Source organism: Geotrypetes seraphini, chromosome 5 (genome assembly GCF_902459505.1).
Source record: "Geotrypetes seraphini chromosome 5, aGeoSer1.1, whole genome shotgun sequence".
NCBI classification, from domain to species: Eukaryota; Metazoa; Chordata; class Amphibia; order Gymnophiona; family Dermophiidae; genus Geotrypetes; species Geotrypetes seraphini.
In genome coordinates, this window is record NC_047088.1 from 228,914,637 (window position 1) to 228,938,244 (window position 23,608).

At 41.5% G+C, this 23,608-nt stretch overlaps 1 protein-coding gene across 1 annotated transcript in view; it reads right to left on the minus strand.

The window, feature by feature from the left end:
* Positions 1–23,608, minus strand: part of ARHGAP15 (Rho GTPase activating protein 15) — an 850,722-nt gene that overhangs the window by 181,017 nt on the left and 646,097 nt on the right. Inside the window, exon 12 of the mRNA XM_033947260.1 lies at positions 17,973–18,107. Within this exon, the coding sequence (XP_033803151.1) occupies positions 17,973–18,107 (135 nt within the window). The remainder of the gene's footprint in view (positions 1–17,972; positions 18,108–23,608) is intronic.

A 23,608-nucleotide genomic window follows, 5' to 3' on the forward strand; every position in this document is an offset into this window, starting at 1 on the left:
TTGGATCCAAAACAGGTAAGATTTGAATGTTATCATAAAAGAAACAATGCTAGATAAGAGCGACTAGAGGAGCAATAAACAGGTTTGAGAGGATAGGACAGAGCAGTGCGCTGATCCCTGTGGCACACCACAGGAGAGAAAAAAACACAAGGTCTTTGAAGCCAAAGAACCCACAGAAGATGAAAAAAGAGTAGCTGATTAGATAAAAAGAAAACCATTAAAGAACCATGAATACCTGATATTGCTGGATTATTTCCTTGCCCTATTCAGAATGACTTGAGACCAGTGGAAGGACACAATTTTTGATCTAAATTTTTCTTTATTCAACCATTTCCAATTCGCTGAAGTATTCAAGCTTGAAGTTTTCTGGACTTTGGAGTGACCAGTAAAATATGCACTCATCATGAATAGGGGCAGCTTCCAGTACAGTGATTATGTAGTGACTTGGGGCAGGGGGTTATGATCAGCAGCATATACATCCTGCATTTAAATCAAGGATGGTACCCTTAAAATTGCATGTTATTAATCTCTCGTTAGTATATTCTGCATGCAAAGGGCAAAAGTTTCAGGTTTATTAAAATCTGATATACTGCTATATCAAAATTCAAAGCGGTTTTATAATATATATTACAAATTAAAGAGGGACGAGATGGCTTGGATCTTTGGAAACATTAATGGTGTTTTTTAAGAACTATTACAGCGGAATAGGGCCGAGTGGGCGGACCCAAGATGGCGGCGGTGTGCTATGCTGGTTGAGGTCGAGTTCTGAGATCTCTGAATTTCTTTGAAAATATGCCGCATATTAAGCACAAAGGCACGGTTCGAACGGGTCCCTTACCTTCGGGCACATCTATGCCGATGCGCCAGACGCTCCTCGACTTCCCAGCTACATCTCCTTCTGAAATCGGAGTGTGGAGGGCCGTGGTGTCGCCTTCTCGGGACTTGGTTGGCACGCCGGAGCCGGAAGTTTCTCTCTCCCCTCCCGACCTCTCTACTCCTCTGTGTCCTGCGACAAAGACGTCTGGGCTTGAAGGAACCCCTGATACCCTGGAGGTTGCAGGAGTTCTTCTTCATGAGGGAAGTGCAGCCGGACTCGGTACCGCAGTGGAAAACAAACAACTAGGAGTTGAAGTTTTTGCTTCAACTCCCTCGGAGGTCTCCCTTGTGGATGTCTGGAGACTGCTCCAGAAAATGGATGGGACAATTCGGAAGTCTACAGAAGAAACTACTAACTTGGTAGGCACAGTTAACTCTCTAGTTAAAACAGTAGATGATATTAAAAAAGATATGGATCAGAAGTTTCTCCAAGTTAATGAGGATATTACATCTTTAAAAGCTTTTAATGAAACTTTAATAAAAGACAAATTAATGATACATAAAAAGATAGAACAACTGGAAAAATATAACAGGAGATTAAATTTAAGATTACTGAATTTCCCCAAAACACTGGATATATCACCGGTTGAAATGTTTAGAAATTTTCTTACACAGAATTTAAACTTCACACCTGAAATGTTTCCGCCATTAAATAAGATTTACTACTTACCAACTTCTTCTAAAAAAAAAGGTGTTGAAGAAAAAGTAACGGAGCCTCATAATCAGGCTCAAATGGACTTAGGCAATATTTCAGAAATTTTGGAATCACCGTTGGTGCATATTGAGGAGAGGGCAACTCTGCTTGTCTCGTTTGTGTTTCAACAAGACTTAAATGCGACAATGAAATTGTACTTCAGGAATGCACAGAATCCTTTCATGGGTCAACGGGTTTGGATTTACCCGGATGTCAACAAGGAAACCCAAGACAGGAGGAAACTTTTCCTAAATATGAGACAAGAAGTAAAGGATTTGGGAGCAATTTTCCAACTGGCATATCCATGTAAATGCCTCATTAAATACCTTGGAGTGAAGTACACTTTCTTTGTTCCAGACCATTTACGGTCGTTTCTGGACTTAAAGAAGATCAACATGGGGTTAGATTTGGTCAATAAGTCTGTAGAGGAGAATAACTGTTAATGCCTGTTTTGCTATAATGATTGTTTGTTGGAGTTTATAAGTCCTTATTTGCTTTGGGCCACCACACTGCATTTCAAGTTGGGGTCTAAGAAGAAGTTATGAATGTTTTGTTTCATTAATATTATATTACCTTGTATTTTGTTTCTCTTCGTTTTGCCTAAACAAGTGTTGATGCTTGCTTTATATTTTTTAAAAACTTATAAATAAATAATTAAAAAAAAAAAAAAAAGAACTATTACAGCTGCAAATCTGTAGGTTTGGTTAGGGAGGAAAGTACTGGGAGCATCTGAGTTCTCTTGTACAATGAGAGACCCTTAACCCTGCTCCTCCTCTGTCTCCTGTTGTTGAAAGCGTTACTTAGGATTTAAATTTAAGGATCTTCCTGCCCTCTGCCATAATTCTCTTCAGACTATTGTTTTTCAATATGTTTTCCTGACCCCCTTTCCCCCCTTATATTGTGCACTTGTGCTTAAATTAATATTTTCATCCCATTACCCTTGCTTAATATATCAGTCTTATAGTAGGCAGAAGTTTAATAACTCACAAATACATCCACTGAGAACTATACTAATAAATCAGATACCCCACATTACATGTATTGACCCTGGGAAAATCTCTATATTTTTCTGTTTTAGTCTATTATGACAGCATTTCATACTACCTTTTGGATGTGGGCGGGGTCAGCAAAGTGATGGACTGGACACCCAAACATTGCACCAGAGTAGTGGGATATCTTACAGGGCACTGTTGTGAACTTCACAAAAAGGGTGCCACATACACATCTCTCAACAACCTTATTGGTCATGATGAGCCCCCCAAAACACTCCCTAAAACCATGGTGAGTCCCCCAAAACACCTCTACATGTCTACCACCCAAATAGCCTTTATGGCTGCAGGTGCCACTTATATGGCAGTGCTAAACTAAACTAATACCGCACCATCTCCACAAGTGTAGAGCTCGGCACGGTTTACAGGGTTAAGTTGAAAAGGAGCTACAATGAAGGGTTATAGGAAAGGAGCTAGGAAGATAAAGAGGGACAGGGTACCAAAGAGCGGGAGGTGTTAGATTTTTGAAAAGAGCCAAGTTTTCAGGTGTTTGCGGAAGGATTGGAGGGAGCTTGAAATTCTGAGCAGGGATGTGAGGTTGTTCCAGAGTTCTGTGATTCTAAAGGGGAGGGATATTCCTAGTTTTCCTACGCGGGATATACCTTTTGAAGAGGGGAATGATAGTTTCTGTTTTGGGGAGGATCTAGTGGAATTAGGGTTAGAGGAGTTCCAGAAGAGTGGGATAACGGGAGGGAGGATGCCATGTAGGATCTTGAAAGCTAAACAGGCACATTTAAAGAGGACATAAGGGTTTGGGGGGGGGGGTCACATGTTTCACCATGCATGCAGTGGTTAGAGTGGCTTATGGGCCTGGGTTCTCCTCTCCATGGTTCACTAGCCTACCCCCAAACCACTTAAGCCACCTCTGAGCAGCTCTACTAGGCTTTCCTATGCCAGGCTGCTAGGTGCTGATGTCCTGGAGGCAGATATGCAAAGCTGTTATTACAATTTTTATGGCAGTGGGGGGAGGGGGTTAGTGATCACTGGGGGAGTGTGTAGGGGTCTGTACTTTGTCCCTACAGTGGTTATCTGGTCACTTTGGATACCTTCTTGTGACTTAGACCTGGTTTTAGATGGCCTAAGTAACAACATCCAAGTTCCGCCTAGGCAGTGTTGTAAAACTTTCGGTTATACATGCAGTACGACTAAATCTAGGACGGCCCACATCCCGCCCTCGCCACTCCTCCTAAAACTCTCCTTTTAGCTCTGGGCGTACTGCAGCACTGTGAAGGCCTAAGTCATATTTAGATACATCTAAAACCCGGTTCGTTTATCAGCACTTGGATGACTTGGCTCACTGATCGTCTAATTGCTGATTTAGGCCAGTTTTTAGACGTAGTTCCATTTCGATTATGAGCCTCATAATGTTTTGCTGTTGGTGGTATAGTATATTGCACCCAAGGATCAATAAAAATTAATCTTTTATGTCAAACATCTACTTTTAGGAGGAAATTCTAAAACCAGTGCCTAAACTTAGGCATTGGGGAGTCCTGCTGGCTCAGCTGATTGGGGATACTCCCATCACAATAGCTAAGCCAGCAGTGAGAGCAGCAGCGGAAGGCAGAAGAAAACTTTTAAAATATTGACAGGAGGAATGAGAGGAGGAGCTGTGCCTAGTGACTGCTTTTCTAAGCAGGCTCTAGCCACCATTCCTCCCTCTTTTAGCGGGGTTGCTCCGCAATTAGGCAAGATTCTCTAACCGGCATTGTCATATGATTGGCACACGATTGGTGGCCGCTTTTAAGGCAGCCATCGACGTGGGCGCCGGTTGGAGAATCCAGGCGTTAGTCAATTAGACATTCTTAGAAGTAAAATAGTACCATTTCTTACAGAAGGAAAAAAGGCTATTGGAGTTTCTTTGCACATAAAACAACATGAAGTTAATCATTGCTGGAACCTTTATTTCTGTGTGATTTTGTCAAAATATGAAATGTATATAACATACTGGATAATGAGGCTTCCAAAATGTATGCCAGCATCATATTTGTTGAAGGTGTTGCACTGGTTGTCTGTGAAGGTCAGGTCCTATTTTAAGTAGCTGGACTTATCTTGTAAGGTGTAGAGGGTCAATAGGCTAGGATAATTACATACCATAGAAACATAGAAAAAGACGGCAGATAAGGGCCGCGGCCCATCTAGTCTGCCCACCCCAATGACCCTCCCCTATTTATCTCTGTGCAGAGATCCCACGTGACTATCCCATTTCTTCTTAAAATCAGGCACGCTGCTTGCCTCGATCACCTGAAGTGGAAGTCTATTCCAGCAATCAACCACTCTTTCGGTGAAAAAGTATTTCCTGGTGTCGCCGTGCAATTTCCCGCCCCTGATTTTCCATGGATGTCCTCTTGTCGCCGTCGGACCTTTGAAAAAGAAGATATCTTCTTCTACCTCGATACGGCCCGTGAGGTATTTGAATGTCTCGATCATGTCTCCCCTCTCTCTGCGTTCCTCGAGTGAGTATAGCCGTAATTTATCCAGCCGTTCCTCGTACGGGAGATCCTTGAGTCCCGAGACCATCCGGGTGGCCATTCGCTGGACTGACTCAAGCCTCAGTACATCCTTATGGTAATGAGGCCTCCAGAATTGTACGCAGTATTTCAGATGAGGCCTCACCATGGATCTATACAATGGCATAATGACTGGTTTGGCAGTGTGTTTAGAGGTCCCTATGGTGAAAGAGATGGGAAGGATATGGATTAGATCTTGGCAGTAGTGTATCAAGGGTGAGAGGCAGCCAGGGTGGTGGATCCCCTCCTCCACCCTTGTCTCTGCCCTCCCCCTACTCCCTCCCAGATCCCCCCCGCCACAGGCGTGCCCCCTTCCCTCCCCCATCCCTCTAGTTGCTCACTGCCGTGAGCAACAAGAACTTCAAAGTGCTCCTCACAACCCCGTCATCTCTCCCACTGACATCACTTCTTATGTAGGGCACCCAGAAGTGACATCAGCAGGAGAGACGATGCGGTGGCGAGCAGCACGTTAATATTATTGCTCACGGCGGTGAACAACTAGAGGTATGGGGGAAGGAGAGGAGTGGGAAGAGGCAGAGCAGAGAGGAGGAGGAGTGCCTCCTCCTTACTACGCCACTGGATCTTGGATCATTTTGGCAGTTGATCCTGATTTGTGGAATCAAGTTCTGGAGGAGCCAAGGTTGGAGCAAAATTATAGACTATTCCAAGAGAAATTGAACACCTGTGGGTTAACATCTAGCCTTTGTCAGCATTTTTTTAGATGCTAACCACCATCAGCTTTTTATACCCTGATGCTCATTGCCAGGCTGTACCCAGATACAGGTGCTCAATATACAGGTATAACGTGCCAGCACTTACATATCTAGGTACCAGAGGTATCTGCATAAAACTCCCATGATAAAGATAAGACAGCCTTTCTCTTCTTCTAACCTTACCTAGATAGTTACCCAGTTAGCAGACTGAATATTGACACTAATCCCCTGATTATGTAAATAGACAGCTGCAATTTACCTGCCTCTTGTGCACATAAATGTACAGAATACTGGCACTCTGGCAGGTAAGGGTACACTTACCCACAAAAGTGCCTGAAAGTCTTGTAAAATGCTGGCTTATATTTAAGGTGCCTGTTTTAAAAACATCCGCAATTCTATAAATGGTGCCGATGCATGATTGGCACATGACCAGCGGCCATTTTTAGGCTGCCACCGTTTATAGTGGTGATTTTCAGTCCACTCACCAGCCAAGTAACTGCATACAGTTAGGACAATTAAACAGCTGTCCTAACTCACCCCCCCCCCCCTTACTAAGTGGGGGTAGAGATTTCTACCGCAGCCCGGAGTGCCAAATGCTTCAATACTCATAGGATTCCTGTTAATGGACCCCTTAGTGTTCATTAAGTCCCTATTTTAAATAAATAATCCCCCCCTTTTACAAAACTATGACAGCGTTTTTAGGCACAGGCTAGTGAACTGAATGCTCTGCGCTGCTCCCGACGCTCATAGGAACTCTATGAGCATTGGGAGCAATGCAGAGCATTCAATGTGCCGGCCTGGGCTAAAAAACGCTTTCGCAGTTTTGTATAGGGGGGTGGGGGTAAGCTGCAACCCATTCTGTGGTTTAATGGCTAACTCATCTGATGAAAGATTACTGAAAATGATAAAAAGACCAGCATCCATCTTGAGTTTACAGATCTGCCTCAACCATGAAAACCCATCTTTTTACTCAACACCAATCACAAAAATAACTCCTACCCAAACCAATATTGACTTGACTCCCTATCCGAGCCGACCAGAGAGCCAACTCTGATCGCCTGTCTGTTATAACTCTGCCTCACTGCTGTAGTAAGTCCAGGCAAATTTGATGAGCTATCCTGTTATGTACGTAAATTGTCCTATTGCTGTAAGAAATTTGTTCTCATTGTTCAATCATATTGTCCTGACCTATATTATGTGTGTAAATTTGTAACCCGATCTGCGCTCTTACGGGAGGACAGGCTAAAAAATGGAATAAATAGATAAATTACTCCTTGATTCAGAAGCTCGACAACCCATAAAGATTTCTATTACAGAAATAAAGGGGTCCTTTTTACCAAGCTATGGTAAGCACTAATTTTGGAAATCAGTATGGGAAAGAGTTGTAGCTGTTTTTAAATTTCAGGTTCCGCTCTGCAGTCTGCGGCCTTGGCTGCAGTGTTAACTAAAGCAGAGGCTAAGTTATTTGACGGATTAATGGGTTTAACGATTCAGCAGATTTTAACTTGTTGGGAGAATAGTTCTGAACTTTCAGATTGTGCGTGCTGGAATGCCGTTTGTTTGGTGCGAAAGTATGAAGTGGATGCAGTAAAACAGAAGTGTTTACCATATTTTTTTTTTTAAGTATGGGAGTTTGTTGGGTTCTCATTGATGTATTAACCTGGCTCTTGTTGGTGCCTTGGTGGATGTGGGGATGTTCTGTTATTTGTGATTTTAAAAAGTTAATAAATATTATTGAAATGAAAAAAAAAAAGTATTACCTCAGGACTTGCTTAGGTTTTGGGGATCGGCATGTACTAAAAAATAGATTGTAGAGAACAGACATGCTCTTCATTCATTTTGTTAATGCAGCTACATCACTGTGCCCTAACCAATTAGCTCATGGTTAATGCAGGAGCCCTTAGGCTCATATTCTATAAATGGCACCTTGAGTTAGGCACAAAACAAAAAACAAATCACTCCATTAAAGCTACACCAAAGCAGCTATGCACCAAAGCAGTCTCACAAGCGAAAGAAACAGCCTCCGATAATTGGAGAGGTGAGCCCACACTCTACCACCCACACATCACAGGCACAAAAACTTTCGCTAGTGTACAAAGATCGAGGTGAAAAATCTTGTGGAAAAATAGCCAAAAAATAACTGAAAACTCTGATTCTAAGTAGTCACTCCGAACAAACAAAGCAACTGGCCGACGACCATTTTGTGACAACTGCCACTGCTTCAGGGCCACAGGAGAAACAAAATGATTGTTCGGTAGAAAGGCTATGGGGGCTCATAATCGAAAGAGAAAAACGTCCAAAAACAGGCCTAAGTCGGCACTTGGACGAACATTTCTCAAAAACGTCCAAGTGCTGATAATAAAAATGGGTTTTGGACGTATTTCTAAACGACCTAGGCCTTCATAGTGCTGCTGGACGACCAAAGCTAAATGGGGCGTTTCGGGAGGTGTGTCGAGGGCAGGAGTTGGGCGGGACGTGGGCCGGCTTAGACTTAGTCGTCCAGCATATATAACCGAAAGTTTTACAACAGAGCCTAGACGGAACTTGGACGCGGTGACTTAAACCATGTAAAACATGATCTAAGTCACAAAAACCCACCTAAAGTCACCAGATAAGCACTGAAAACACATAAAACAGACCCCCCCCCCCACACACTACCCCAGTTATCGCCAACTCCACTACCCTCATAAAAATTTTTATCATAACTTTAAAATTCTGCCTCCAGACCATCATCACCTGGCCGCCTGGCATAGGAAAGCCTAGTCGTCCAGCACAAAGGTGGCTTAAGTTGTTTTGGGGGTGGGTTAGGGACCCATAGATAGGAGGACCCATGCCCATAAGCCCCTGTAATCACTGCATTGATAATGAAATATGTACACTCCCCTATACCCCCAAAACCCTTTTGTACTGGCATATAAGTGGCTCCTGCAGCTATAAGGGCTATTGGGGTGGTAGATAAGTGGGTCTAGGGGATTCTGGAGGTGGTTTGGGGGGCTCACCGTAACCTATAAGGGAGCTGTAGGGAGGAAAAGCCATGGCACCCTTTTTGTGAAGTTCACAGCAGTGCCCTGTAAGGTACCCTACTGTTTAGGTGGCATGTCTGGGTGTGCAGTCCATCACTTTACAGACCCCTCCCATGTCCAACAGGACTTGTTCTAGGCATTTTGGACTTGGATGGAAAGTTGGACGAAAATGTGGTATAAAGATGGACAATTTAGTGGCTTGAACGATCAGATCGGCAGGATGTATAATTAGATGATTTTTAAAACGAAAAAAAGTTGGAAGTATCTTTTGAAAATGTGTCTTAGGCTCTTTTTAACTTTGGACGACTTGCGAGATGGATGTAAACGGACTTAGATGTCCCTTTCAATTATGCCCCTCTGCATCAGTGGTCTCAAACTCAAACCCTTTGCAGGGCCACATTTCGGATTTGTAAGTACTTGGAGGGCCTCAAAAAAAAAAAAATAATAATAATGTCTTATTAAAGAAATGACAATTTTGCATGAGGTAAAACCCTTTATAGATTATAGATCTTTCCTTTTGGCTAAGTCTTAATAATAATATTGCCATCTATAGCTAAAGAGACATATGATCAAGAAATTGATTTATTTTACTTTTGTGATTATGATAAACATACCGAGGGCCTCAAAATAGTACCTGGCGGGCTGCATGTGACCCCCGGGCCGTGAGTTTGAGACCACTGCTGTACATCTAAGCACCTTAAGTTAGGCACCGGATAGGGAGTCAGGTCTTCCTAAATTTTTGGAGGTCCTTGTCTCATTTTTCAGACAGGACTATAAAAAATAAAAATTGTTTTTTTAAAAAAAAGTTGGTGCCTACCGGTGTCTAGGAAACTGGTGCCTTCACTGAATCTATGGAGGCGCCTTAGAATGCCTAAGGTCAAATAGGCATGGCTAATGCCGGAAACGACCTTAGGTGTTCTAAGGCACCTCCACAGATGCAATTCTCATTCAAAGTTAGGCACTGGAAATGTAGGCTTTTAAAACCCTGGCCTATCTTTGACGAAAGCCCAAATTCTGTAAACTGCACTGTTGCATGATTGATATGTGATTGGGGGTCATTTTTTTAGGCGGCCGCTGATAACACCGCCGTTTACAGAATCTGGCCCTTACTGCCTAGTAAACAGGCTCACAAGCTAATAGCTATACACTAATTTGAAAATGAGCATGTAGCCATTAATTCCTAAAATGGAAAATGTGGCTGCTTTATAGCTGAGCTAAAAGTGTCCCTAGTGTGCAGGAAATCCACGCACTACAAATAGTGTAGGCCACTTTACAGCACAGCTTAGTAAAATAAATAAAGCTCCACAGCTTGTAGTTGCCAGTTAAACTTCCCTCCCCTTTCCAAAGGAATAAGTAAAACATAATTCGGGAGTTTATGTTTGTTCACGATATAAACAACCTAGGTTTTGCAGAAAGCAAGTAATTGCTACCAGTGGTTAATACACACTAGACTGACCTATATCAGCACATGGAAATTGCAGTTGCATGGATTTAGAAAGGTCTTGCGAGGGAAGCCTCAAAGCCAATTTTGATGCCGCCAAACCTCTACTGCACTTGCAATGTTTTGATCATAGGTGTAGATTACATGGGCGTTTCGGAGCTGGCACACCCACTGGAAGTCTACAGGCAGCCCAGCAAACTGTGTAGTGTAAACAATTCAGAACTAAAGAAAACAAAATGTCAAGAAGACAGAGAAAGGAAATCATACTCTAGTCATTCTCCATTTTAAAATATGTTATTTGTTTTTGAAGCATTCCATTCGCTTACATCAGCAAGTTTGCCGAAGCATAAACTAAACTTCATTCTGTCATAGAGCCTAGCACTCTCTGATGTAGGTACTGGGAAAAAAAAAAACAAAACACAAAACCACTAAGGAAAACAAGAGAAGAAAATAGACAGACAGGGACTGCATTAGTCGCCAACTTGCAATTTTATTTATTTTTCAAATCTGAGATGGTAACAGGCTTGTGAATAAAGACCACAACTATTCCTTAAAATAAATTCTACCAAAGAATTGAAATCAGAACAGCTTAGAGAAGTGACACATGAAAAAAAAAACCAAGAAAGTAGGGGGAAAAAAAATAACATGCACGAAAAGATATGAAATCCAGAAATGAAATGAAATGAATCTCGATAAAGAAAAACATCATAGAAAAGGTTGTTCGTGAGAATCCGTCGGTATATTTGCCTAGAGAAATTAAATCACCATGCAACTTGCTATGGCCTCTTTTACAAAGCCACACGGCAACAGCCCCGAAGCCCTTTAAATCTCTATGGGCTTCGGGGCCATTAGTGCAGCTTTGTAAAAGAGGCCGCTAGTTTGTATAACCTTTCAAATACTGTATTATACCGTATTTCCCCATATATAGGCTGTGGCCTAAATATGGGTTTTACAAATCTGTGCAGTGGGTGCGGCTTGCTTAAATGGGACGTCTTATCTAAAGACACTAAAACTCACTGTTAGATAAGCCGCCCCATTAGAGGAGTACCGTAACTGAACTTCCCCCTTAAATACCTGAGCAAACAGTGGAATCAGGTTGGTGCCAGCTGTGAAGCTTAGGTTCAAACCTCTCTGTGTGCGCCAAAGACATCTCCACTGTCAGGCGCTGCCTCCTCCAATCATGCTGTGCAGGGAAGGAGCGATGTTTGCGATCTGAAGCCTCACCCTGTCCCCATTTCCTGATTGGCTGCCATCACAAAAACTGATGGCAGCAAATCAGGAAACGGGGCAGGGCAATGCTTGAGATCGCAAACATCGCTCCTGCCATGCACAGCATGGTTGGAGGAGGCAGCCGTCCAGGAGGTATTTACCGGCAGTGAGGGCGGCGAGGGAGGTATTTAAGGGGGGGATGTATAGGCCAATGTAGATTTTAAAACTCTTAGATAAGCCGGACTTTATTTGAAAGTATCAAAGTTCCAAAGGTACACTAAAATCATCCACATAAAATAATTCCATCCACATAAAAGTAAATCATCCACATAAGAGCCTTAAAGGACCTAGTCCGCTAGGGATACAGGACCCAACACGGTCCGCGTTTCGACAAAAAGTCTTCTTCAGGGGTCCTATAAATAATGACCGTGTTGGATCCTGTATCCCTAGCGGACTAGGTCCTTTAAGGCTCTTATGTGGATGATTTACTTTTATGTGGATGGAATTATTTTATGTGGATGATTTTAGTGTACCTTTGGAACTTTGATACTTTCAAATAAAGTCCATTTGGGAACATCGTCACTCCACAGAGTTTTTTGGTTTTCTCTGGATTTTCTTCTTTGTGGATATTTTGGGGTCAATTTCTTTTGTTTATATATTTATCTGACCTTAGCCCTAAAGCCAGACAAAGTTGTTTGTAATGAAGTAATTAGGTCTGGGGTATTTTTTTTGGTGGGGGGGGGGAGAAAAAACACAAATTTCAGGGAACCTTGATTAGTAATATCTTATCAAATTATTGAAGTAATTCCACATAATCAATTACACTAAATTAAACACCTCATAGTTAAGTGAACACTATTATAGTCTGAGGGGATAAGATAAACTATTCCATATCCCAAAAATCAGGTGGGCAATCAAACGGGATAACAAAGGGAATCAGAATATGAAAGGTTAGTTTGTGCTGAAAAGAGGCTACTTGATTATACTTGTAGTACAATTGGGGAAAAGGTAGAGGATTTTGGTAGCTCTTTTTTTATTTTTAATCTTTATTCATTTTTAAACTTATAAGTGTGATAACATATCCATACAAATAACCATAAATATATCACTTACTAATCAACAATGATACATATAATATTCTCGTATCTCTCCCCCCCTCCCCACCCTTATCTATCATATAATCAATACTTATACAACATGTAACAATAAAAATACCCTCCCTCCCACCCCATAATTGAACTTGTAAATTTAAGGGAAACAAGATTTTTCTAATCAGTCCAATACTTTGTTAATGGCTCCCAAATATCTTGAAATTCCCTGAAACATCCCCGTTGTATTGCAATAAGTCTCTTCATTTTATAAATATGACATAAGGAGTTCCACCAAAAATTATAATTTAATCTATTCCAATTTTTCCAATTATATGTAATTTGTTGAATGGCAACCCCAGTCATTATAAGTAATAATTTGTTATATTTCTTTCAGCAGGTACCGTACTTTCCAACAGCAGAGGGTGGATCAAATTTGTAGAGGAGTAGTGCTATATGTGATGGATCAATACATTCAAGTGGTACAGAGTATATACAAGATCCTAATCTTGGACCTTCAGAGGATATATACAGGGCTCCTTTTACTAGGCTGTGATAGAGGTTTTATTGTGTGCTAAGCGCACGCAGAATTGCCGCGCACGCTAATCGCTAACGCCAGCATTGAGCTGGCATTAGTTCTAGCCTCGTAACATGGGTTTAGCGTGCACTAAAAAACGCTATCGCAGCTTAGTAAAAGGAGCCCACAGTATATACCAGATTTTGACTCAACTATTCACTTATTGAGTTTCAACCACTTCATCATTGGTCCATGGAGTGCTTATTCATAAATTTCATTCTCTCAAAATATTTGTTTAAAGAATCATTCACCTTCTTATCCCCTCTCTCACATCTTTCCTCCAGAGTATACACTACATATTAAGTCCTCTAAATCTGTCCTCATACGATTTATGACAAAGGCCACTAACCAATTTTGTAGCAGCCGTCTGGACCGACTCCATTCTATTTATATCCTTTTGAAGATGTGGTCTTCAAAATTGAACACAGTATACCAAATCGGGCATCACCAATGGAATTATTTTTCTACTGGTCATTCCTCTCCTTATGCACCCAAGCACCTTCCTGGTTTTGACCAGGCTTTTTCTACCTGTTTTGCCACCTTGAGATCATGAGATACAATCACCCCAAGTCCTGTTCTTCTTCCACGCACATAAGTTCCTTGCCTCTTATACTGTTCTCCTGGATTTTTGCAGCCCAAGTGCATGACCCAGCATTTTTTAGCATTAAATCTTAGTTGCCAGTTGCTTGACCATTCTTCAAGCAAACTCCAGATCCTTCCTCATGTTATCCACATCCTCCAGGGTATCTACCCTATTACAGAGCAAAAAGACAAACTTCGAAGAGGCACTGGTAGTATACAAATAAAAACTGTATTGTATTATATGTGACATTATACATGTGAGGGAGTCTACAGGATGCTACCTCTTCCCCTGCTGGATATTCCCTCACAGTGTCAGAGACACCTCAACCTGTTTGGCTCCTCCCTAGGGGAAAGTGACATGGGAGGGATGGAGCCAGGAAAGCAGCTGCCAGGAAGTAAAAGGGGCATGGCCGGAGCTGGGTTAAGAAGGCCCAGGGAGTGGAAGGAAACTTTGTTCCTCAAAATACGCCTTGATTGCAACCACTAGATCAGGGGTTCTTAACCTGGGGTCCATGGATGGATTTCAGAGAGTCCATAAGGGTCAAATAAAAATTAACTTTTATATTCATTATACAGCCTGGTACTTTTGATTTTTCTCACAGATGAGAGAGTAGATGTAATAGTAGTAGAAAACGTAGCAGTAGTAAATCTGTTGTAATTTGCACAAAAGAATTGTATTTCATAATTGTAATGAGTGGCTATTACTTTTTGCATAAAAAGGAGTGCTTTTTTAGATTGTTTACTTTAAAGTTTAATAATGCATTGTGTATGTCATATATGTATGAGACAATCGAATCTCAATAAATAAAGTACATTATCCTACTCCTTTACAAAGCCACGTTGGCATTTTTAGTGACAGCCACCACGGTAACACCTCTCGTGCTCACAGAATTCCAATGAGCATCAGAGCTGGTTACTGCCGCGTCTGGTGCCAAAAACACTAGCGTGGCTTTGTAAAGGAGAGGGAATATTCATTGCATGCAAAGTTGTGTTTATGTGAATATTTCTGGGGAAGGGGGTCCATAGCTTTCATCAGATTCTTAAAAAAACATACATAGTAACATAGTAGATGATGGCAGATAAAGACCCAAATGGTCCATCTAGTCTGCCCAACCTGATTCAATCTAAAAATTTGTTGGTTTTGTTCTTCTTCTTCTTAGCTATTTCAGGGCAAGAATCCAAAGCTCTGCCCGGTACTGTTCTTAGGTTCCAACTACTGAAGTCTCTGTCAAAGCTCACTCCAGTCCATCTACACCTTCCTAGCCACTTAAGCCTTCCCCAGCCATATACAGACACAGACCGTGCAAGTCTGCCCAGTACTGGCCTTAGTTTTTCAATATTTACTATTATTTTCTGATTCTAGATCCTCTGTGTTCATCCCACATTTCTTTGAACTCCGTCACTGTTTTCCTCTCTACTACCTCTCTCGGGAGCGCCTTCCATGCTTCCACCACCCTCTCCGTAAAGAAGAATTTCCTTACATTGCTCTTGAGTCTACCACCCCTCAACCTCAAATTATGCCCTCTGGTTTCACCATTTTCCTTTCTCTGGAAAATATTTTGTTCTACGTTACTACCTTTCAAGTATTTGAACATCTGAATCATATCCCACCTGACTCTCCTTTCCTCTAAGGTATACATATTCAGGTCTTCCAGTTTCTCCTCATACGTCTTTTGGCGCAAACCTCCTATCATTTTCGTCGCCTTCCTCTAAAGGGGGTCTATTGCTCAAAAAAGGTTAAGAATCACTGCGCTAGATAGTCTGCTTGGCTGAGGTAAACCAACTACTTTTTGCGGAATATTTGTGAGCCTTGTTCTGGGGACAGACCTGGTTACCTGACTGAGAAAGACTTTTGCAAGACTGTGCTTGGGGTATGGCCATCACAGGCCATGGGTTGTGTCTTGGGTCCTGTCATCCACAGGCCCATCTCAGGACTCTTTGCTTATGGAATAAAGAGACTATTTTCTCGAATGGTCGGCGCTGTGAAGTAACAGGACATGAGGTTTGGAGTTAATAAAGAGCTTTTGTTTTACTTTCTATGAATGCAACTGGCTGTGTGCGCACAGACCCCCCAACCTCCACTTGAGCTGTTACAACATACGGTCTCATCCACTTCACACTTCTGAAAATGCAGGTAGTCCTACAATTGATTACAAACTATTCCTGGAAACTACAATGGAGTCATCCGGTGGTTACTCAGATGGCCTATATTCTACAGCTCCAACAACAAAAAACCTTCCAAACCCCAAGAATAGAAACTAGACAAGGGAGAGAGACAAAAGCAGAGACGGCTCAACTACATTCACCAACCTATCAATGATGTTTAAGATGTAAGTAGATTAAACGGGAGAGCCCTCAGTAACACAGCCACCCACTAGAGAACCAGTGGAAAAGGCTGTCACATGGCTTACACCCAAACCAGTGTTAACTGTGAAACATCCCCGGGCTCTACTCCGTATTTTTTACAATAAAGTGCACCCAACAGTGCTAAGTGTGAAAAAAGATATACATAAATAAAAAAAACACACTTTACCATCCACTACTTGTCGTATGGTATACGTGGGCTGTACTCAAAGGAAAATCAAAACACGCTTGATTGAGCACCGCTCACGTATCAATACCCGGTCAATGAATTCCCCGCTGGTGCCTCATTGTATCCAGTTGGGACATACCTTTCAGGATTTACGTTGGTCTATTATTGAACAGGTTTATGAGAGTCATCAGGGAGATAAAGTACTGTGGTTACAACGGAGGGAGCAATATTGGATTTTTGAACTCCAAGCGTTAGCTCCTTTGGGACATAATGACTATATTGAATGGCAACATACCTTTTAATTTATTGTTTTTTGAAAGTTAGTTTTGCTTTATTTTTTATTGAATTCTTTTGCAGTTCATTTTTTCAGCTGACTCCGGGCCGTGTTTTTCTGGTCTCTTTGAAGTTCTCTGGAGTCAGGTGCTTTTTCTTTCTTTTTTCTTGTCCAATTACCTTTTGGGTCTGCTGTTTAAATTGGAGGCGTTCTGTTCGGTTCAGTGCCATTTCCTGCTTTGTCAATCCTTGCTGTGCCGGATGATTTGGATGGTCACAGCGCAGTCCAGCTGTTCCTGAAGAAGGGGGTGTGCACCCCTGAAACGGAGTCCCGTTGGACGAAGAATATCTTTGCTGGCTGTTTGTCTTCACGGAGAAGCTAAGTACTTCCTGTTGTTTTTTGCTTGGCTGGACTTGGATGTTTTCTGGCCCCCTGGACAAGGGGCAGAGACAATCGTAGTGGATGGTAAAGTGTGTTTTTTTTTTATTTATGTATATCTTTTTTCACACTTAGCACTGTTGGGTGCACTTTATTGTAAAAAATACGGAGTAGAGCCCGGGGATGTTTCACAGTTAACACTGGTTTGGGTGTAAGTTATGTGACAGCCTTTTCCACTGGTTCTCTAGTGGGTGGCTGTGTTACTGAGGGCTCTCCCGTTTAATCTACTTACATCTTAAACATCATTGATAGGTTGGTGAATGTAGTTGAGCCGTTTCTGCTTTTGTCTCCCTCCCTTGTCTAGTTTCTATTCTTGGGGTTTGGGAGGTTTTTTGTTGTTGGATTTGTCTATTCACCTTCCAATTTTTTCGGGTTTTTCTGATTTCTATATTCTACAGCAGCATTTCAGGCAGTAATACCTCATGGTTTTAATGAAAACAAGCTGACATAAGCAAATCCAGTCCCCGGGTACAGGCACTAGTTATAATTTTTTATTAACCGAAACACATGCACATTGAAACTTTTGCATTCTAATTGACTATACACACACTTATTTTGAATGTTATAAAAAGCAACTGTTTTGAGTCGTAAGAGGACTGACCCAATACAGGATGAAAATTAATTCATGTATGCTGAACTCCATGCCATGCTTTAAGAAACCATTTTAACTTCAGGCTTTCCACATGCTCTGGAGTGATCCTCTCACCTACATTTTCACAAGTATTTCCAAATGCGTTCTAAAATTCAGTGTAATTTCAAACAATTATAAGAACATGAATTTTCACAATTGCAAAGAACCTACTCTTCCCTTTCAGCATTGAAATGTTACAAAACAATTGTTAGCAACATTCAAACGGCTTAAGTGTTGAAAAATAAGTAAATTATATATTGGGCTCGTACATTTGCTTCCTTTTCTTTCTTTTGCATTTGAGGTTTTTGCTCGGCGCTTATATGCGTTGCGTACTTACTTATTGCTTCTAAAAACTGCTCGAAGAAGCAGTGTGGGAACAGCGGTTCAGGCAGCTCTCTGAAAAACATCTTGAGTGCTCCGGTGACAACGTGGATGTCCTCCCACTGGCTGTCGTCCAAATTCAGCTTCTCTTCTGGGAAAACACGAGGAAAAATGGAACAACTGGTTTTAATGAAACAATTACAAGACACTAATTATTATGTTAATGTTTGCCTACTATCATCAGCAACCGTTAACAGCCTTCTGCACCTAGAGGTTTGGTGCTGTGCATGTTATTTTTTTTTTTTTTCCTAGGAAGGGAACATTTTGAATGGAATACCATCTGTAGGAATGCAGCTAACAAAAAGCAAGAGACACAAAGAGACTGTGTCATTTACATGGTGTGTTGGATACATTTATTCCCATAATGCATCGGTCGGAAAATTAGCATCACAGCTCAACCAAGCTATTTGGTTTTGAGTCAGAGGGGCTGAAAGTCGCAAGTGATGGCCAGCTCAAGGGACTGGCCTAAAGGCCTTGCTGAGGCAACAGGAGACATATGCTAAACATTGCAATTGAAAAAGAGCTGTTGCTTTACATGTGTTCACCTATGCTATATACCAGGAAATAATAGGTAACACTTTCCTCCCCCCCCCTTTTTTTTTTTTTTTGCCTGAATGTAATGTCAGCTAGGAATATTTTTGCAGTGAGAAAGAGAATGTTAATTCTTTCTTACTGTTTTTGAAAATGTTTTGTTTGTTTTTCATCCCTGAGAGAAAAGTCTGCCCAGCAACAATATTAGACAGACCCCTGTTGGCCTACCTAGGTTATGCAAAGCTGCCAAAAAATGATAACAAACGGATAGGAAGCCACAAGTGATTACAAACTATTCCTGGTAACTACAAACTGTTTTCTTTTCAAGCTTGACTCGGGCTTAGAAGCTTCATTACAAAAGAAACTGAATGCTAAAATATGCATAATTGTTAACAAAATTAGCAAATGCAACAACTAGAAAATAATGCTCATTCAGATTTCCAATAGTACAGAATTTATAGTGTGATATGATTGTGCAAAATACTCTAATAGCATCCTTCATTTAAAAAACTTTGCACAGGCCCAAAGAGCTTGACTCTATAAAAGATGTTTACAGTTAGGTGCCTAGATCGGCCTGCCTAGACAACCTAAGTACCAAATCTTAATTTCTTTAATTTTACTGTTAATTGAACAACGTCATTAAAAACCAATTTAAAAAAAAATAATTTTGGGTTAGGCACCTAAACTCAGCTACACTTAAGCGCCTTCTAGAAAAGGTTAGGGGCGGAGTTTGGGCATAAAGGCACAGCGCGTCCAAAGTTACACAAATCACACAGCGCGTGTGATTCTGCACAGCGCGTCCAAAGTTAAGCATCTAAAGTTTGGACGCCTAAGTACCTATTTTCTTTCGTTAAGGCTCTTAAATGGCTTATTAACCACTTAGGGCTCCTTTTACTAGCATTTTTAGTGCGCGCTACATTGCCGCGCACGCTAACCCCACGCCACGCATCAAAAACTAACGCCAGCTCAAGGGGGGCATTAGCGTCTAACGCGCACGGCACTGCAGCGTGCACACAGCGTGCGCTAAAACCGCTAGCGCAGCTTAGTAAAAAGGAGCCCTCAGTTTGGACGCCTAAGTCACGCTCAACATTAGGCGTGATGAATGTGCTCGTTATAGAATCAGGGTCAAAATGTGTTAGGTGTCGCTTAGGCAACCTTGGGCGTTGGTATTTTAGGTCAAGAAAACCCTGGCCTAATATACCAATACCTAAATTGCAGATGCCTGGCAGCGCCTACCTCGATTTAGGCGCCGTTAGGCACAATTCTATAATCGGCGCCTATCTCTGATTTCCAGAAGGTGCCGTTTTCCTAGGTGCCTACCGCTTTAGGTGCTGTTTATAGAATCAGACCCAAACTGTCTACAGGATTTTATATAAATATGAAAAGATTATGGCAGAACGTTTAGGGTTTGTTAAATCCTTTAAGGGGATTTGGGGTCCATTAACTAATTTTGTCACATTATAATTAAAGTGATTCCTTTTTCTTTATGTTAGATTCCTTTGCACATCCAGGGTGGGTGGGGGTGGGGGGGTGGGGGGGTGTATTATTTATTTAGAGGTATAAATTTCATAATATTTTATAATATTGAGAGTATAATATAATATCATTACTGTTATAGGTTAAGAAGGGATTTAAAATCTTTATTGTAATAATTCTGATGTTAATAGTGTATTTTCATATAGTTTTTTTATTTTTCAAATGTATACATTGTCAAGTTCAAAATATCAATAAAGAAATTAAAAAAAAAAAAAATGTATAATTTCTTAGTATTGTGTACCGCTTTAAATTATTGTACCGCCAAAATAGATTTGAAATTTATTACAATGCCTTGACTAGACTGTAAATCCCTTGGAGTAGAAACTGCACCTTACATGCATCGGTACAGCACTGCCTATAATGGTGTGAAAATGGTACTAAAGTGTATAGACCATATTCAAAATATGACTCCTAAAAATCCAGTCCCTAAAAGATCAATGCTCAGTGTGATTCTATAACATGCCCCAGAAGTTATGTGCAGTTTATAGAATCACGCTTAGCACCAAAACGCATGGCTAATATTTAGGCGCACCCTTTTAGGCCAATGAAAACCAGGCCTAAATAACAGAGCCTAAGTTATATGAGGATCAGGTGTATTCTATAGCAATGAGCCTAAGTTTTAAGAATGCCCATTACCCCGCCTATGTTTCTCCCCAGGCCATGCCCCCATTTTAAGATTTGTGCACTAGAATTTGCATGTACCACTTTATAGAATACACTTAGAAAGTTGTGCATATAAATTCTAATTAGTGTTAATTATTGCTTGTTAATTGCTAATTATTGGCACTGATGTGCCAATCGACACCCACAAATCGACAATGCACACAGATTTTCCCTTGCACCTTTGGTTGCACTACACTGAATCAGGAATTTTGGGCCAGATTCTATAAATGGCACCTAACTTGTTAGGTGCCTAGGAAAACAGCACCTACCGCATGTCAATCAAACTTAACTGCCATTTGTAGAATCATGCCTAGCAGCTCCTAAATCGACTTAGGTGCCAGTAGGGATGACCAACTTAGGCGCTGGTATATTAAGCTGGGGTTTGCTTGACCTAATATACCAGCACCTAACTGAATCCATACCCAAACTCCACCCCAAATTGGCTCCTAAACATGCCTACGTACTTGCCAGTGGAAGCCTCGGTGTAGATGTCTACATTGAAGTTGTAGGCACCTACTGGGTTAGGTGCCTACTGGCTAAATAATTTTTTTAAAATTGCTTTTAAATTAGTATTTAATGGTGCTTTTAATTATCAGAGCCAATTAAGCCAATTAAAAATAATTAAATTGGGGCCTAAATCTATAGGTGCCCTGATATAGGTATCTTTTTTTTCTAAGTAAAGCAATGCATGTGATTTTGATTAAACTAAACTATTGAGGCGGTTCTATACTGTAAGTGGGTACCTCCTTTTTTTTCTTTCATTTCCAAAATTTTATTGAAATTTTATGTAGCAACATACAATAAATCAGGAGAAACATATTAAACAAATTGCTCATAAGTGTTCCCTCTAAGCTGAGCAGGTGTCCTCCAGCTGCATTGCTACCACTAGGGGGTGGAATATTTTCAGTCGCTAAGGACAGGTATGTTCCCTGGAGTCCTGCAGAACTTGCCTGTCCCTCACAATTGAAAAATGTGACAGTAAAACAGCACCCTCTATTGGTGAGACTGTGGGTGGAGGACTCCTGCTCAAAAAGGTCATAACACTATTTTTTTTTTTTTTCAGTTCCAATAATTTTGTTGGTTTTATAAACAAAAGAGTTACAGAAATATGAGAGAAGCTTCCGAAAAAACTATGGAAGTAATCGAAAGAAAGGACACCATCAAGTAAATCACATTGCACATGAGTAGAGATTGGGTTATAGGTAATAAACAAAGATACGAAACAGCAAGTATATGTTAATACATCAGTTATCAGTAATAACGTGGATATAAAAGGGAGAAGACACATTAAAGGATAATAATTGGCAAAACTTAGGATATTAAAAGGCGAAATCCTTGAAATAAAATTCCCTCCCCCCCCCAATCATCCCATTTGCAGAGGGTAAAAAACCAACATCCATCCACATCTGCATGCATACATCTCCATTCTTTCACTATAATTCAGTTACTATCTGCAGACTCTTGTATGGGCACCCTTAATGATCTAAATTTGGCCCCTTTACCTCCTTTTAAGTTTCCTGATGCCGCACAGTGATAGCATCTTTTAGAACTGCCCTGGTCCCTCAGATTCCATTATAAAAGAGTAGTGTAAACCAGCACTGTCATGCCTAAAATGTGGACACCCCCAGCTACACTAGCCATACTTGTACCAGGTGTAGGTGCCTAAATACAGCGAGAGCATGTGTACATGACAATATTCTGTAAGTTGCAAATGCATGTGGCAGCCCCGCCCATATTCCATCTATTCCTTGCATTAATGTGCTATGTCACATATAGAATAGTGCTTGCTTCTATTGTTGCTACCAGCCAGGATTAACCACGAAATAAAATAAGCCCATGCTTAGGGCACCAAGGAAAGGAAGGCGCCACAGAGTATGTTTTTCCTCCTAGCTACCCTGCCCGTAACTCTTTCACTGCCATCTGCAGCACCCATTATCCAACATGAATGTCAGTGTTTTACTAATCATTATACATATGTACGATGTTTTGTTTTATACAATAAGGTTGTGTGTGTTGCAGTGGTTAAAAGCTACAGCCTCAGCACCCTGGGGTTGTGGGTTCAAACCCACGCTGCTCCTTGTGACCCTGGGCAAGTCACTTAATCCCTCCACTGCCCTAGGTACATTAGGTAGATTGTGAGCCCACTGGGACAGACAGGGGAAAATGCTTGAGTACCTGAATAAATTAATGTAAACCGTTCTGAGCTCCCTTGGGAGAAGGGTATAGAAAACTAAATAAATATAAAAAATAAATAAATATATTGAGTGTCAGGGGTCCTTTTACCAAAGTGTAAAAAAAATAGCCGTGGAGGGGCATAATAAAACAAAACAAAACGTCTAAGTCCCCTTTTGGCCTAAGTCCTTAAACGTTCAAAGCAGAAGCAGGGAAAGTGTCCATAACCAAAACAAACGTCCTTGTTTTGATTATGGCCTGCCTCTACTAAACGCCCAGATCACCACTACATCTACAAGTACACCCCCACGACGTCTACACTTTTTGGCCATAATGAACCAAAAAAACGTTTAAGCCCCAAACGTCCAACAGAAGGGTTTTTAGGCGAAGGAGGAGCCAGTCCTTCGCCTAAAAGCTGGATTCTGTAACCGGTGTCTGTCAAAAACAACACCGGTTACAGCATCCCCCCCCCCCCACAATGATCCAGGCAGGAGGGTGCCCAAGCTCTCCTGCCATGTCGAGCCGCGAACCCCCTCTCCCCCCAACAACATCGGGGCAAGAGGGAGCTCAAGCCCTCTTGCCCCGGTGATCTTATTCCCCCCCCCACGCCGAGTACCGGCGAACCCCTCCGAAAGGAACGGGCCAGGAGAGAGCCCAAGCCCTCCTGGCCCCGGCGACCCCCCCGACTCG